General features: G+C 38.8%; 1 protein-coding gene and 1 non-coding gene across 2 annotated transcripts in view; one reads left to right on the top strand and one right to left on the bottom strand.

Annotated features, from left to right (window-relative positions):
- QPCT (glutaminyl-peptide cyclotransferase) overlaps nt 1-2253 on the bottom strand; it is a 28049-nt gene extending 25796 nt beyond the window's left edge. The window contains exon 1 of the mRNA XM_029231427.1: nt 2036-2253. Within this exon, the coding sequence (XP_029087260.1) occupies nt 2036-2155 (120 nt within the window). The 5' untranslated portion in view covers nt 2156-2253. The remainder of the gene's footprint in view (nt 1-2035) is intronic.
- Nucleotides 2254-9628: 7375 nt separating this feature from the next.
- Nucleotides 9629-9734, top strand: LOC114901161. The gene has a single exon (XR_003795043.1). It is a non-coding gene; the product is annotated as a U6 spliceosomal RNA (small nuclear RNA).
- The last annotated feature ends 4143 nt before the right edge of the window (nt 9735-13877 follow it).

Raw genomic sequence — 13877 nt, forward strand, 5'->3', positions numbered from 1 at the left:
GGTAGTTAATGCCCCTTCCCAATTTCTGGTCAGGAAGGAGAAGATTTAAGTCTGTGCTGAATCCCCATGGTAAGCTTTTCTTTCTTTTTCTTTTTGCTAAGATTTTGCTGATTTATTTTTTTTAATAGATCTTTATTGTAGTACAATTGCTTCACAATACTGTGTTAGTTTCTGTTGTACAACAAAGTGAATCAGCCATATGCATACATATGTCCCCATATCCCCTCCCTCTTGAGCCTCCCTCCCACCCTCCCTATCCCACCCCTCTAGGTCATCGCAAAGCACAGAGCTGATCTCCCTGTGCTATGCGGCTGCTTCCCACTAGCTAACTGTTTTACATTAGGTAGTGTATATATGTCGATGCTACTCTCACTTCGCCACAGCTTCCCCCCTCCGCCCCCCCACACCATGTCCTCAAGTCCATTCTCTACGTCTGTCTTTATTCCTGCCCTGCCACTAGGTTCAACAGTACCTTTTTTTTTTTTTTTTTAGATCCATATATATGCATTAGCATACAGTATTTGTTTTCCTCTTTCTGACTTACTTCACTCTGTATGAGACTCTAGGTCCCCCCAACTCACTACAAATAACTCAATTTCGTTTCTTTTTATGGCTGAGTAATATTCTATTGTATATATGTGCCACATCTTCTTTATCTATTCATCTGTTGATGAACACTTAGGTTGCTTTCATGTCCTGGCTATTGTAAATAGAGCTGCAGTGAACATTGTGGTACATGTCTCTTTTTGAATTACGGTTTTTCTCAGGGTATATGCCCAGTAGTGGGATTGCTGGGTCTTATGGTAGTTCTATTTGTAGCTTTTTAAGGAACCTCCATACTGTTCTCCATAGTGATGGAAATAAAAACAAAAATAAACAAATGGGACCCAATTAAACTTAAAAGCTTTTGCACAGCAAAGGAAGCTTTTCTTATAATGAAGTTATTCTTGGGTTGACTACCCTCATCCTCCCCAGGTTCCCTATGGCTAGTGGTGTCCATGTTGTGGCCCTTGAATGGTGAAGCTGTAAGTGTCACCCAGAGAGCTGAAGTGGGCTATTCATACACATCGCCTGTGGCTGGGCAGGAGAGGCATGTGGACCATGAGAGGGCCTATGCATTCACCTTACGTCCTGGATTTCCAAGCTGCAAATCAATACTGCGAATCAATACTGGCAGACTGTAAGCATTTAAAAGATCTGTTCAACAACACTGTCAAAGTTTATATCCCTTTACATTGCTGCTTTTCTTAGTATCTTTAAAAGTATACCATTTACTCCAACACCATTAACCTTTGTTTAAGTTCCTAGCAATTTCAGGATTTCAAAACTGTTACACAAGAAAGGGAAATAATTGTGAACCTATATACTTCACACAAAGGGAACTTGCCAATCACTTTTATCCTAAGTTCCTCATGTGAAATCTCCAACTCTATACATTTCTCTGACAATTGCATTTTACTGTCTTTTGAGAAATATATATATATATATATATATATTTAAAGTAAAGCACGTCTCCAGTTAAGCTCCTTCGTTCGGAGCTGATCCGCCTAAAAATCTAAAACAGACTGACAGTGACAGGACCGTGCTGAGACTGCATGGAGACCTCAACGTCGGGAGGGCTTCCTTGGATGCCGCGGCGAGGGAGCGGTGGGCACACCGCCAGACGCGGCCAGCACCCCGGCGGCCGGGAGCGCAGAGACCGCTGGCCTCGCGTGTCCAGAGCGGGCGGCGGCGCGGCGATGCACCCTCACCTCCCGGCTCCGCCACCACAGGCAAGTCACACTTCCTGTGCCTATCAGTACCCGCATCCGACCGCAGCCGAGCGGAGGCCGGTGACATCACCCAGCTCCCGTGGCATCTCCAAAGCATCCCCGCGGCCAGCGAGGACGCAGAGCCCCGACTCCTCGGGGCGCAGGGGCCGGGGACTTCGGCTCTGCCCCGCCTCCCATCCTACCTAGGTGGGGGTCACGGGACTCTTGAGTCCCCGCACCCGCAAGAGCCTCCCAGGTACAATCGCCCAGCAGCAGCCCCTCACCTTCTCCTGGGTCCAGTCTGCCGCTCCCCGACTGACCCCCCGGGACACCAGGGGCAAGGCGGCCACCAGCAGCAGCAGGCGGAGGGTGTCCATGACGCGCAGGTCCCCGCCGCCTGCCATCTCTCCCGGGCTCTCTGGGCGCCGGTTCCCCGAGCCGCCGGCGGTCACGAGCCCGGGAACGCGCGTCCTTCGCCTTCCCCCTTCTCCACCCTTGGGTCGACTGCGCCCGCCTCCCCATCGCCTCCCTGTCGCCGCCCCACTGCGCTGCGCAGGCCGAAGCTGCAGCTCTCCACCACCACCCACCACCTTAGCAACCCGGGGTCTGGGCTGTCCTGAGAGGCACAAGCTTCCGAATCCATGGGAACAGAGACGGCCACTTCCTTGTCTAGGAGAGGAAGAAAGGAAGGAGGGAAGACACATGGAAGAAGCATTTTTATGATCTCCACTGCCATGACTGGGAATAGAAAGGGGAGGGAGGGTTCATCAAACCCTGTGAGGTTAAGAATTATTTTCCTACGGCTCATTAAGAAGGGGTGGCCAGGGATCGATATTTACCCGATACTTCTGTACCAGCCACTGCCCTAGGTGCCTTTCCTATGTTCCCATATTTACCCTTCCTAACCATGTGAGGTAGGTATTAATCCCATTTAACAGATGAGCAAACAAAGCCTGAACTGGGGCCCTCAAAATATTTCCTTTATAACAGTCCATCATATCTTTTCTCTTTTTTTCTCACAGGTAGTTTACCTTGCCTTATAGGGGACAGACTATCATACTCCCAAGCTGAGAAGTATGGTTGAAGTAACTATCTGATATACATGAGACCTAAAATGTTCACAGTGGAATCCATGCCCCCCAAAGGAAAAGCTAAATAAAACTGTACTTACTCTGTAACATCAAAGATCACTGTTACCGCATGCCACAGGGAGATCAGCTAGGTGCTTTGTGACCACCTAGAGGGGTGGGATAGGGAGGGTGGGAGGGAGGGAGATGCAAGAGGGAAGAGATATGGGAACATATGTATATGTATAACTGATTCACTTTGTTGTAAAGCAGAAACTAACACACCATTGTAAAGCAATTATACTCCAATAAAGATGTTTTAAAAAATCACTGTTATCAAGATAATCCTAGAAACAAAACGGTATCTCAGTTTGGTCTGTACCTTTCTAGTCTAAGGTGTCTGGACAATTACTTCACCATCTTCTCTTTCTTCCAAACTAAGGATCAGGGTGTGGCTTGCCATGAGTCATCTAGTAACATATAGATCCCTGAAAAAAAACAAGGACACTGAAACAGACCTGTTTGCCAGACAGCAAAAGTCTGAAGGTAATGCAGTCAGCCTGAAGCCTCACCCACTCTATATTCTTAGGCTTGGCTATAAGAGTAAATTTAAAAAGGGAGAGGGCTGACGTGAGAATAATGTCTGCCCTCCTCTGGAGCTATGGTGGAAGACAGGATGGAAATACACACTTCCCTGATGTTCAAAATTGCTAATCCTATTCATGTCTAAGAATTTTGAGTAACAATTCAAATCTTCCGGCTCAAACAAAATTAAACAGCTTCTTTAGTACATCCATGGTCAGTTCTGATAATCGGACCACCCCAGAATTGTCCATTGGTATGTATTCAGAACAAAACCACTATCACATCTTCCAGTATATTTTTCCTCTTTTGCTGCTTAGGCCAACCTTGAAATTGTGGGTTTCCTGAGTGGCTGGGTAAGAAACAGAGTAATTGTTTTTCTTATCCTATTAGCTTTTTATCTTTCCACACTGTGATTTCTATAAGAAAGGGAAGGTGGAAATAGCAAACCTACATGAAACAAAATGTTAAAGATAGTATGCTAAGTATAAGCAACTCAAAATGAGAAATACAGAAATGCTTGAGTTAAAAGGTTAACACATAATTTTGATAGTTTCCATTGCCTACAGTTCCCCAATCTTCTCCAATTTTGATTATACTTAAGTCAGTAAGATGCTGTTGCAGTTTGAGATCTATAGGAAGTAGACTCTGAAACAGAGCTTAGCATTCAGGATGTGTATTAGGGAGTGCCCTTGGGACAAACCCCTGTGGGAGGGAGAGAGAGCAACCAGACTGGGCAGAGGGAAGAGTCAGCAGAGAAGCGGCCTCCTCCTCCACAGCTTCACCCAGCCCCATGGAGAGCCCTGGAGCTGAAAGCGCCTGTCAGAGTTGTCCCACAGTGACCCCAAATGGCTGAAGCTTTGTACCCTCACCTCGGTGGGGTGACTTCCTATAAGCAGTTCTCTGCAGCCAAAGGAGCTGACAGCTAGAGGCTGTCTGCCAGCGACACTCCAACAGCTGGAACAGAGTCCTTCACTGAAGGGAATATGAACAGCACATCTCTGTATCCACCACTCGTATCCGTGTGATGTATCCCATACATCTAAAACATTTTGCATAGTATGTGAAACTGATTTTAGTAAATCGTTTTTTACACATGCGGGCTTTTCTGACAACTTTCCATAAATCTACGAATCCAATACAACTCTCTATTTATGTGTCCCTTCCCTCTTTATTTTTATCTTTTCTTATGCCTTATACCCTAAATATACCCTTCCCCTTTTCTTCATTCATTCTTTCCTCTCCTCCTTCATTCTGGAGACTTTCAGAAATGCCTTCTATCTGCTATTTTTTTCCCTACTACAACTTTTTCTGTCTTCAAACTCTTTACATGGAAGATAACCCATGACTATTACATTTAACTAAACAACCGCAGGCCCCATTTTTCATCATGGAAAAAACTTATTTGTGTATGCAGTGATAGCATTAGTCACAAGTGGAATGGTTATCATCTTTATTATGGTATAGATTCTATACTGTGATTTAAATCACATTAAGGACTCAACTGCTAATAAAGGTCTTACCCGTGCAGTTTTGGTGGCAGGATTTTCATATACCTAGTCTTACCTTTAAAGACACACTATTGGACTAAAGCAGTAATAACCAGAAAGTTGAATTAAAACAGTAGTTCTCAAAATGTGATCCATTGACCCCTGGGGATTCCCAAAGACCCTTTTGGATGTCTGCAAGGTCAAATCAATTTTTACAATAATACAAAAGCAAGTTTTACTTTTTTACTGTATTAACTTTGCACTGATATTCCTAAAGCAATAGTGGGTAAAACTTCTGGCACCTTAGCACTTATCAAGACAGAACACAAAATTGTACTATTTAAAAAAAAAAAAAACCTACTTCACTGCCCTGCACAGTAAAAAAAAGAAAAAGAAAAAAGAGATAGAAAGACAAAAGAAAAGAAAAAGAGCCAGTCTCACTTAACAATATCATTGATGAAGAAATAAAAATTGTGGTTATTATTAAATCTCAACCTTTGAGCACATGTCTTTTTTTTAACAGCTTTTTTGAGATAGAATTATAATATGTTAAACTGTGCATATTTAAGGTATACAATCTGATGAGTTTTAACATATGTTTACACCCATGAAACCATCATCACAATCAAGAGAATGAGCATATCTATCTTTACTCATATCCATCTTTACCCATGGGTTATTTAGATTATGTTATTTAGTTTCCAAATTGTTGAGGATTTCCCTTATATCTTCTTGCTATTGATTTCAAATTTAATTCCATCATGGTCAGAGAGTGGACCTGGTATGGATGAATCCTTTAAAAATTTTTGAGAGTTGCTTTATAGCCCAGAATATGATCCGTCTTGGTTAATATTCCTTCTGACATGAAAAGAATGTGTATTCTGCTGCTATTGGGTAGAGTGTTGTATAAATATCAGTTAGGTCAAGGTAGCTGATCATGTTCCCCAAATCTTCCATACGATATCTGATTTTCTGTCTACTTGTTCTATATATTACTAAGAAAGTGGTGTCGAAATCTCTAACTATAATTGTGGATTTGCCTACTTCTTTCAGTTCCATTAATTTTTATATCATGTATTTCTAAACTTTCTTATTAAGTGCATAAATATTTAGGATTGCAATGTCCTTTTGAGAAATTGACCCCTTCGTCATTGTGAAATGACCCATTTTTATTTGGTAACAATTCTTTGCTCTGAAATCTACTTTTTTCCTAATATTTATATAGCCACTCCAACTTTCTTTTGATCAGCATTAGCATGGTGTATCTTTTTCAATCCTTTTTACTTTTAAACTATTTTCTTTCTTACAAATAAAGTAGGCTTTTTATAAGTAGCATACAGTTAGGTCTTGTATTTTTTAGCCAATTGGAAAATCTCTGGCTTTTATATGGGGTATTTAGACTATTTATACTTACTGTGGTTATTGATATGGCCAAGTTTAAATGTACCACTCTGCTGTTTGTTTTCTATTTGTCCCATCTGTTCTTTGTTTTTACCACTTTTTCTCATTTATCTTGGATTGATTGTTGTTTATTATTCTACTTTATCTCCTTTGTTAGCTTGTAAGCTATACCTCTGTTTTGTTGTTAGTAGTTGTTTTAGGATTTATAGTATACATCTTTAATGTGTCACTATACACCATCAAGAATTATTATATCAGTTAGTGTATAGTACAAGAATGTTAAAATAGTTTACTTCTATTTCCCCTCTTAGTCTTTGTGCTATTGCTGTCAGATATTTTACTTCTAAATATGGTATTTAGATATTTACTTATAAATATGTTATTAACCCCACGATACATTATTATTATCTTTGCATAAAAAATTATCTTTCAAAGAAATTGTTAAAATAAGGGGGTTTTTAAGTCTTCTTTTTTCCTTCCTTTGTGTAGATGCATATGTTCATCTGGTCTCATTTTCCTTCTGCATAAAGTATGTCCTTTAATATTTCTTGTAGTGAAGGTATGGTGGTGATTTCTGTATGCTGAATACAAATTTTTTATTTTGCCTTTGTTTTTGAAAGATATTTTTTCTCAGCATGGAATTCTATGTTGACAGATCTTTTTCTTTCAGTACTTTAAAGATGTTGCTCCAGTGTCTTCTTGCTTGCTTGTTTCTGATGAGAAATCTGCTGTCATCCTAATCTTTGTTCCTTTGCATGTAACATGCCTCTGTCTTAAGATTTCTCTTTATCCCAGTTTTTAAACGATTTGACTATGACATGCCTTGGTGGAATTTTCTTTATGTTCTTGTGCTTGGGGTTCATAGAATTTCTTGGATCAGTGGGTTTTAAGTTTTCATCAAGTTTGGAACATTTTTAGCCATTATTTCTTCAAGTATTTTTATGCCCCCTCCTGCTTTGGGGACTCCAATTACACACATATTAAGTTGTGTGAAGCTTTTCAACAGTTCACCAGTGCTCTGTTTATTTTTCCTGTTTTTTCTTTGTCTATTTCATTTGTATTTTTTCTATTCCTGTGTCTTCCAGTTTACTAAGATTTTCTTTTGCAGTGCCTAATCTTTGTTGTCACCATTGTTAATTCCATTCAATGTACTCTTCATCCCAGACATGCTTTTTTCTTTCTCTGGATGTTTGATTTAGATTTTCTTTATACTGTCCATATCTTTCCCTAACATGCTCAACCTTTCCTCTTCCTTCTCGAACATATGGGATATAGGTATGACAACTGTTTTAATATCCTTGTCTGCCAATTTATCATCTGTGTCATCTCTGTGTCTATTTCTATTGATTGGTTTTTCTCCTCATTGTGGGTTCCTATTTCTTTGCATGCCTGGTAATTTTTTTATTAGATACTAGATGTGAATTTTACTTTTTTGGGAGGTGCTAGGCATATTTGCATCCTTTAAATATTCTTGATCTTTGTTCTGAGACACAGTTGAGTTGGAAATAGTTTGGTCCTCTGGAGGCTTGCTTTCCAATTTTCTTAGACTGGAGCAGAGCAGCCTGTAATCCTGGTATAATTTGACACTTTACAGAAGCGATACTCTCTGGATAGTCTACTTTTACCCTGGTATTTTGAGGCTTTTCCACTCTAACTGGTGGAAACACAAAACACTCCTAACCTTATCTGTGCTCTCAGGCTTGTTATGCTTGCTCCTTTTCAGTAGATCTTTCCCCCACCTTGAGTAGTTTCCTCACATGCATGTGCTGATCTGAACTCAGCTGAAGACTTATGGAGAAACCTTTACTGATCCCTGAAGCACTCTCTCCTGGAAGCTCCCTCTCTCTCCTCCCATACTCTGCAAATTCTAGCCACTTGACCTTCCCAAGTTCTCAACTCTGTCTTTTCATCTAATAGAGACCACCCAGCTCTGTTTGGATTCCTCCAACCTGGGAAATCTCTCAAGACAGCAAGATGGGGAAAGCATCCAGCTCATCTCATTTGTTTTCCTTTTTTATGACTCTCCTGTGATGTCTGTTTTCCAATATTTGAGCATCACTGTTTGATATATATATTTGAAGATAAGATAATAAATCCAGTCTGTTACTCCATCTTGACCAGAAGCAGAAGTTGAGATTATGAATCTTTTAATATTCCGCATGACAAAATGGGAGATACAAATAAAGTGCTTCTACCAGATGCTACATACTGAAGGACAAATACATACTCAAGGAAAAGCACGTGTACAATTGTTTGAGATGTGAGATGAGCTACCTGCTTTTTTCATAAAATTCTACTTTTACTTGAAAGAATAATTGACGGATATCCTGATTATTCAGACTTGGCTATTTGGAAGACATTTGTTTGAAAATGAATAAAGTGTGCCTAGGCCTTCAAGGACAATAACTGACAGTATTTTTTGTCAGTGATAAAACTGCATCTTTCAAGGGAAAACTGGAATTTTGGAAAACTTGTATCTGCTTCCATAAGCTTGACAGTTTCTTGACATGTAACAACTTTTCTGACAAAGTCAGTTATTTTAACAAATGTGATTTTTAAAATAATTTATAATAAAGTGTTCAACATTTGGAATATCTGTATAACTCAGTGAACAAATGTTTTCCAAATGCTCCATGCCCAATCACAGAGGAAAGGTCCATTCAAAGTATAAGAGAGACCAATGGATTTTAATGTAATGGAGTAAAAATGTTTATTTATACAGTTTCAGATTCTGCATTACAACTAACTTTTATGACATTATTATTTGTCATGTTTTGTTTTAGTAACAAAAAAGATTATCCATAATTATCTGAAGAGGCGATTAAAATACTCCTTCCTTTTCCTACTACATGTCCATGTGAGGCTGCATTTTCTTCATATACTTCAACCAAAATAACATGTCATAGCAGATTGAATGCATAAACAAATCCAGGTGTTTTCTAATAAGTCGGTAACATTTTTTAAATGTTAAAAAATGGCAATCTTCTCATGAAATCCTTTTTGTTTTAGAAAGCGTAACAATTTTTTTCATAAAAATGTGTTATTAACTTGTAATGCTTTTGTTGTTTTAAAATAAATCCATAATTAAATATTTATAAAATGTCTGTTTTAATTTTCAATACAATAAATATTAATAGACATAACCCATGTAAACAAAAGCTATTAGAGGCCCTCAATAACTGTTACTGATGTAAAGGAGTAAAACATTTGATAACTCCTGTGTTAAGGCTATTTTACCCAGGAGAACTAAAACATTAAGCCAATGGTTTTAACTTTGACTACGTATTGGAATCATCTAAAAAGCTTTTTTTTTTTTTTTTTTGAATGAAGATACCTGGTGCTCGCTTCGGCAGCACATATATTAAAATTGGAACAATACAGAGAAGATTAGCATGGCCCCTGCGCAAGGATGACACGCAAATCGTGAAGCTTTCCGTATTTTTAGCTGCGAGGTCATCGGAATCCCAACCCCTGTCCTCAACTGGAACAAGGTTAAAAGGGGTCACTATGGAGTTCAAAGAGCAGAACTCTTGCTTGGTGACCGAGGCAACCTGGCCATTCAGACCCGGGGTGGCCCAGAAAAGCATGAAGTAACTGGCTGGGTGCTGGTATCTCCTTCTTAGGAAGGAAGATGCCGGAGAATATGAGTGCAATGCATCCAATTCCCAAGGACAAGCTTCGTCATCAGCAAAAATTACAGTGGTTGAAGCCTTACATGAAATACCAGTGAAAAAAGGTGAAGGTGCTGAGCTGTAAACCTGCAGAATATATTAATCTGCATAGCTAAAAGTAGTCATGGGTAACCACAACCCCTGTTCTTGTCTAATAACCAGTTTCTTTTCATCCAGTCCACTAACACTTTAGTTATATTCAATGGTTTTACACCATGAAATACAAAATAAAGATAACACATCAAGACTGTCTACAAAAAAAAAAAAAAAGATGCCTGGGTGTCACCCCTAGAGATTCTGATATGATTAGCCTGATCTGTGGTGCAGACATCACATTTCTTTAAAACTCCCCAGGTGATTGTAGCAGGGCTGAGAACCACTGCATTAATCACACACTCTGAGAAATACATTAGCAAAAACCACGGAGAATATAAAGAGGCCCACATTATATCCCTGCCCACATCTGTCCACCACTGCTTTCAAAAATGGAGTAAAAAATTAAAATGTTTGCTTCCGCAGTACAGAGTCAGACTTTTGCTGTTCCCTAGAAATCTCAGGAATCCAGATTTCCTGCAAATCTTCCCAACTCCTTTCACCAGATCAGAGGTCAAGTCAAGGTGGCAACAAAAGTTAAGAAATAAATCTTTCCTCTGCTTTTCTCCCATCCCAGCCCTTTAGAATATGTTTATGAGCCCCTCAAAGAAGGGAAGGAGAACATTCCCCATAAACCCTGATTCCTTTCACCAACACTAATCCTGGCCCCAAACAAAATTCTTTTCACTCCTTTACTAATTTTGTGCTGCTTTTTTTTTTTTTTTTAACCAGTTTTTCTCTGTGGGCTCTGAAAACCAAAAGTCTTCAAGATCCATAGAAATGAATCTCTAGTAAGGAATTTTAATCCATTCAAGAAGATGAGGGCAAAGAGAATCAAAAGATGAAGAACCAAAGAGAAACATCATCTCTTTACAGCTCACAGAATAGACAGCTCTGATCCACACACTACCAAAATTGACTGTAATGTGAACGTTCAAGCAACTCTTTGTTATGGAGACTATATATACTTAGTGTATACATTTTCACTTTTTATTCAAAAAATTCTGTGGGGTTTTTTTTGTACCTTATAGGATCAAATAGGTGAAAAGGCACCAATTTCTGGAATCTATTAATGATAATACGTGGAAGACAAAAAGCTGTTAGCTTGAGAACTTGTTTCCATTCAAAGTTACTAGCTAAATTTTTATGGTGTAAGTTGAGAATATGATTAAAGAGGTTAGGTGTGTCAATAATATGTTTTTCAAGATCCTCTAATTCTTATAAATTCATACGATGAGAGATATTATTATCCTCAGTGTTACTGTTAAGAAAATTAAAGCACAGGGAGGTTACAGAACCTGCCCAGGGGCATGCAAAGTCAACTCAATGCAGGCAGCACACTTTAACCTACAGGCTTTTCCAGGTTCAAAGGAGAAAATTTAAGCAGGTGGTAAAATCTAATTTGGAATATGTTGAGGTAAGCGTTTACTGAGTGTAAAACCAGAAACCTTTTGAAATTATTTTATTTCCAAGTTTTAAGCAGAGTACTCATTTTGTGTTGCTTTCTCTCCTTTAAACAGATATCTAATACCGTAGGTATTAAAATTAAATACTAAAACGTAAGTTAATATAATCTAAAGTCAAGACCAAGGCACTTAGTTGCTGTTTGCTTTGGGGTCATTTACGGGTTTTCTGAGGTATTACATCCTATTTACCTATGTTTTAATGATAGGAAATTCTGAGGTTTTTCTACTGATCAGGCTACACAGACCACAATCAGATTTAACTGTAAAAGCACTCTTTCTCTCAATTGTGTAATCTTGAAGCAGTATAAATTGTGATTGTAAATTAGGCCCTTTCTGACTTTTCATGAAAGAACAATCGTTTGAAGAGTAATTTTCAAGTCATACCTCCCCCCAAATGCTTGTTTTTAAGATTCAGTTAAGCCCAGCAGTCTCAAATGAAAGAGGAAGAAAGCCTCTAAAATCTCTTTCCACAGGATTCAAAAATAGAACGTTAAGAAAGCAAATAAAAATGACACAGATTCACAGAAAACAGTGGCAGTCATTAAAAAAACCAAGCTGACAATGCCACAAGTAGTTATTAATAATAATAATAGAAAGTGGCAACATAATACCATAACCCAAATTCTGCCTTAAACCACATACGTTCCTATATATATCTTTATTTTTGCCTAAATTTAGGATAGGATGAATATATGCTGTTTGCTTTATTTATGTATCTGAAAACATTAGCAAAGAATATTGAGTATTTTAGTAATTCTAAGGCAGTACAGATTGTGGTCATAAAAAATCCTTTCAACCCTACTGTTTATATATACTCCATTGTTCAGACTGTAATAAATTAGATGAACTAATTCACCTTCAATTTTAATGTTTTAAAAAGCATTTCAGGGCTTCCCTGGTGGCGCAGTGGTTGAGAGACCCCCTGCCGATGCAGGGGACACGGGTTCTTGCCCCAGTCTGGGAAGATCCCACATGCCGCGGAGCGGCTGGGCCCGGGAGCCATGGCCGCTGAGCCTTCGCGTCCGGAGCCTGTGCTCCGCAACAGGAGAGGCCACAACAGTGAGAGGCCCGCGTAAGGCAAAAAAAAAAAAGCATTTCAACAGAGCTCATCATCAGCACCAGGCCAATAGTGTACCTAAATTTCCCTTTAAAAGGAGCTTAAATTATTCAGCATATAATTTTAGTAAAACGAATCCCCTTCTGTCGCTAGACAAACCTTGATCTTCTGTGGTTTTCACTCAGCAAGTCACATATATCTATTATGGTGAACACTAAAGTTTGAATCTAGAGATCTGTAAAAAAAGCAAAAGAGATTGAATAATTGCCTTTCGTGATATACTTTTTTAGTCCTCCAAGAAAATCCCTCTAATAGTCCAGGGTAAAATATAAATTACAAACTAGGAAGAAGCAAAGTTGTAATCTGAGAAAGATGCTGGGAGGAAATTTCATAAGCAAAGGAAGTGGCTGTGAGAGAACTGTGCATCTGCATTCTCCTCTGAGTCAAAATGGTCCCCTTCTTTCTTCTTTTTATAATTTATTAAAGTTAAGCTGATTTACAATGTCATGTTAATTTCTACTGTACAGCAAAGTGATTCAGTTATGCATATATATATAGATTATTTTTTGTATTCTTTTCCATTATGGTTTATTACAGGATATTTAGTATAGTTCCCTGTGCTATGCAGTAGGACCTTGTTGTTTATCCATCCTATATATGATAGTTTGCATCTGCTGATCCCAAACTCCCAATCCATCCCTCCCACACCCCCAAAATTGTCCCCTCCTTTCAATTCTACTCTTAGAATAGAGAAATTGAACACCAATCAGAAAACAAGCTAATGGCTCAGACAGGAAACATGGCACTCAGGACCATGCCATATATATATAGGATACAGTAAAAATTATTATTCAGGATTTTTAGAGACTGAAAATATGAAGGAAACATGATATAGTAGCTAGATAATAGCTTGATTACATACATCTCTGTGTGCTGGTGTTTCATGTTCATCTTTATTAAGTTATGCAGCATTACTTAACACTACTATTTTATAGTACACACACATACACACACACACACACACACACACACCTTTAGCATATGCTTTTATGTGTAAAAGATTTTGATAATATAATCCTTACAAGATCAGGGACCTGGCAGCATACTAAGTTCTCAATAAAATATTGAATGTCTGAAAACAAATACCTTATGATTATTCAAAGTAGTGCCTGCCAGAAATATGACGAAATATGTGACTCATCATAGTACCTAACAGTACAGCTTAACCAATAATGGCCGGCAATGATCTTCCCTTGACCCTGCTGCCTTCTTTAATTATTGCCCTCTTTCCCTTCACTT

Source organism: Monodon monoceros, unplaced genomic scaffold (assembly GCF_005190385.1).
Source record: "Monodon monoceros isolate NGI ecotype Baffin Bay Population unplaced genomic scaffold, NGI_Narwhal_1 Super_Scaffold_19, whole genome shotgun sequence".
NCBI classification, from domain to species: domain Eukaryota; kingdom Metazoa; phylum Chordata; class Mammalia; order Artiodactyla; family Monodontidae; genus Monodon; species Monodon monoceros.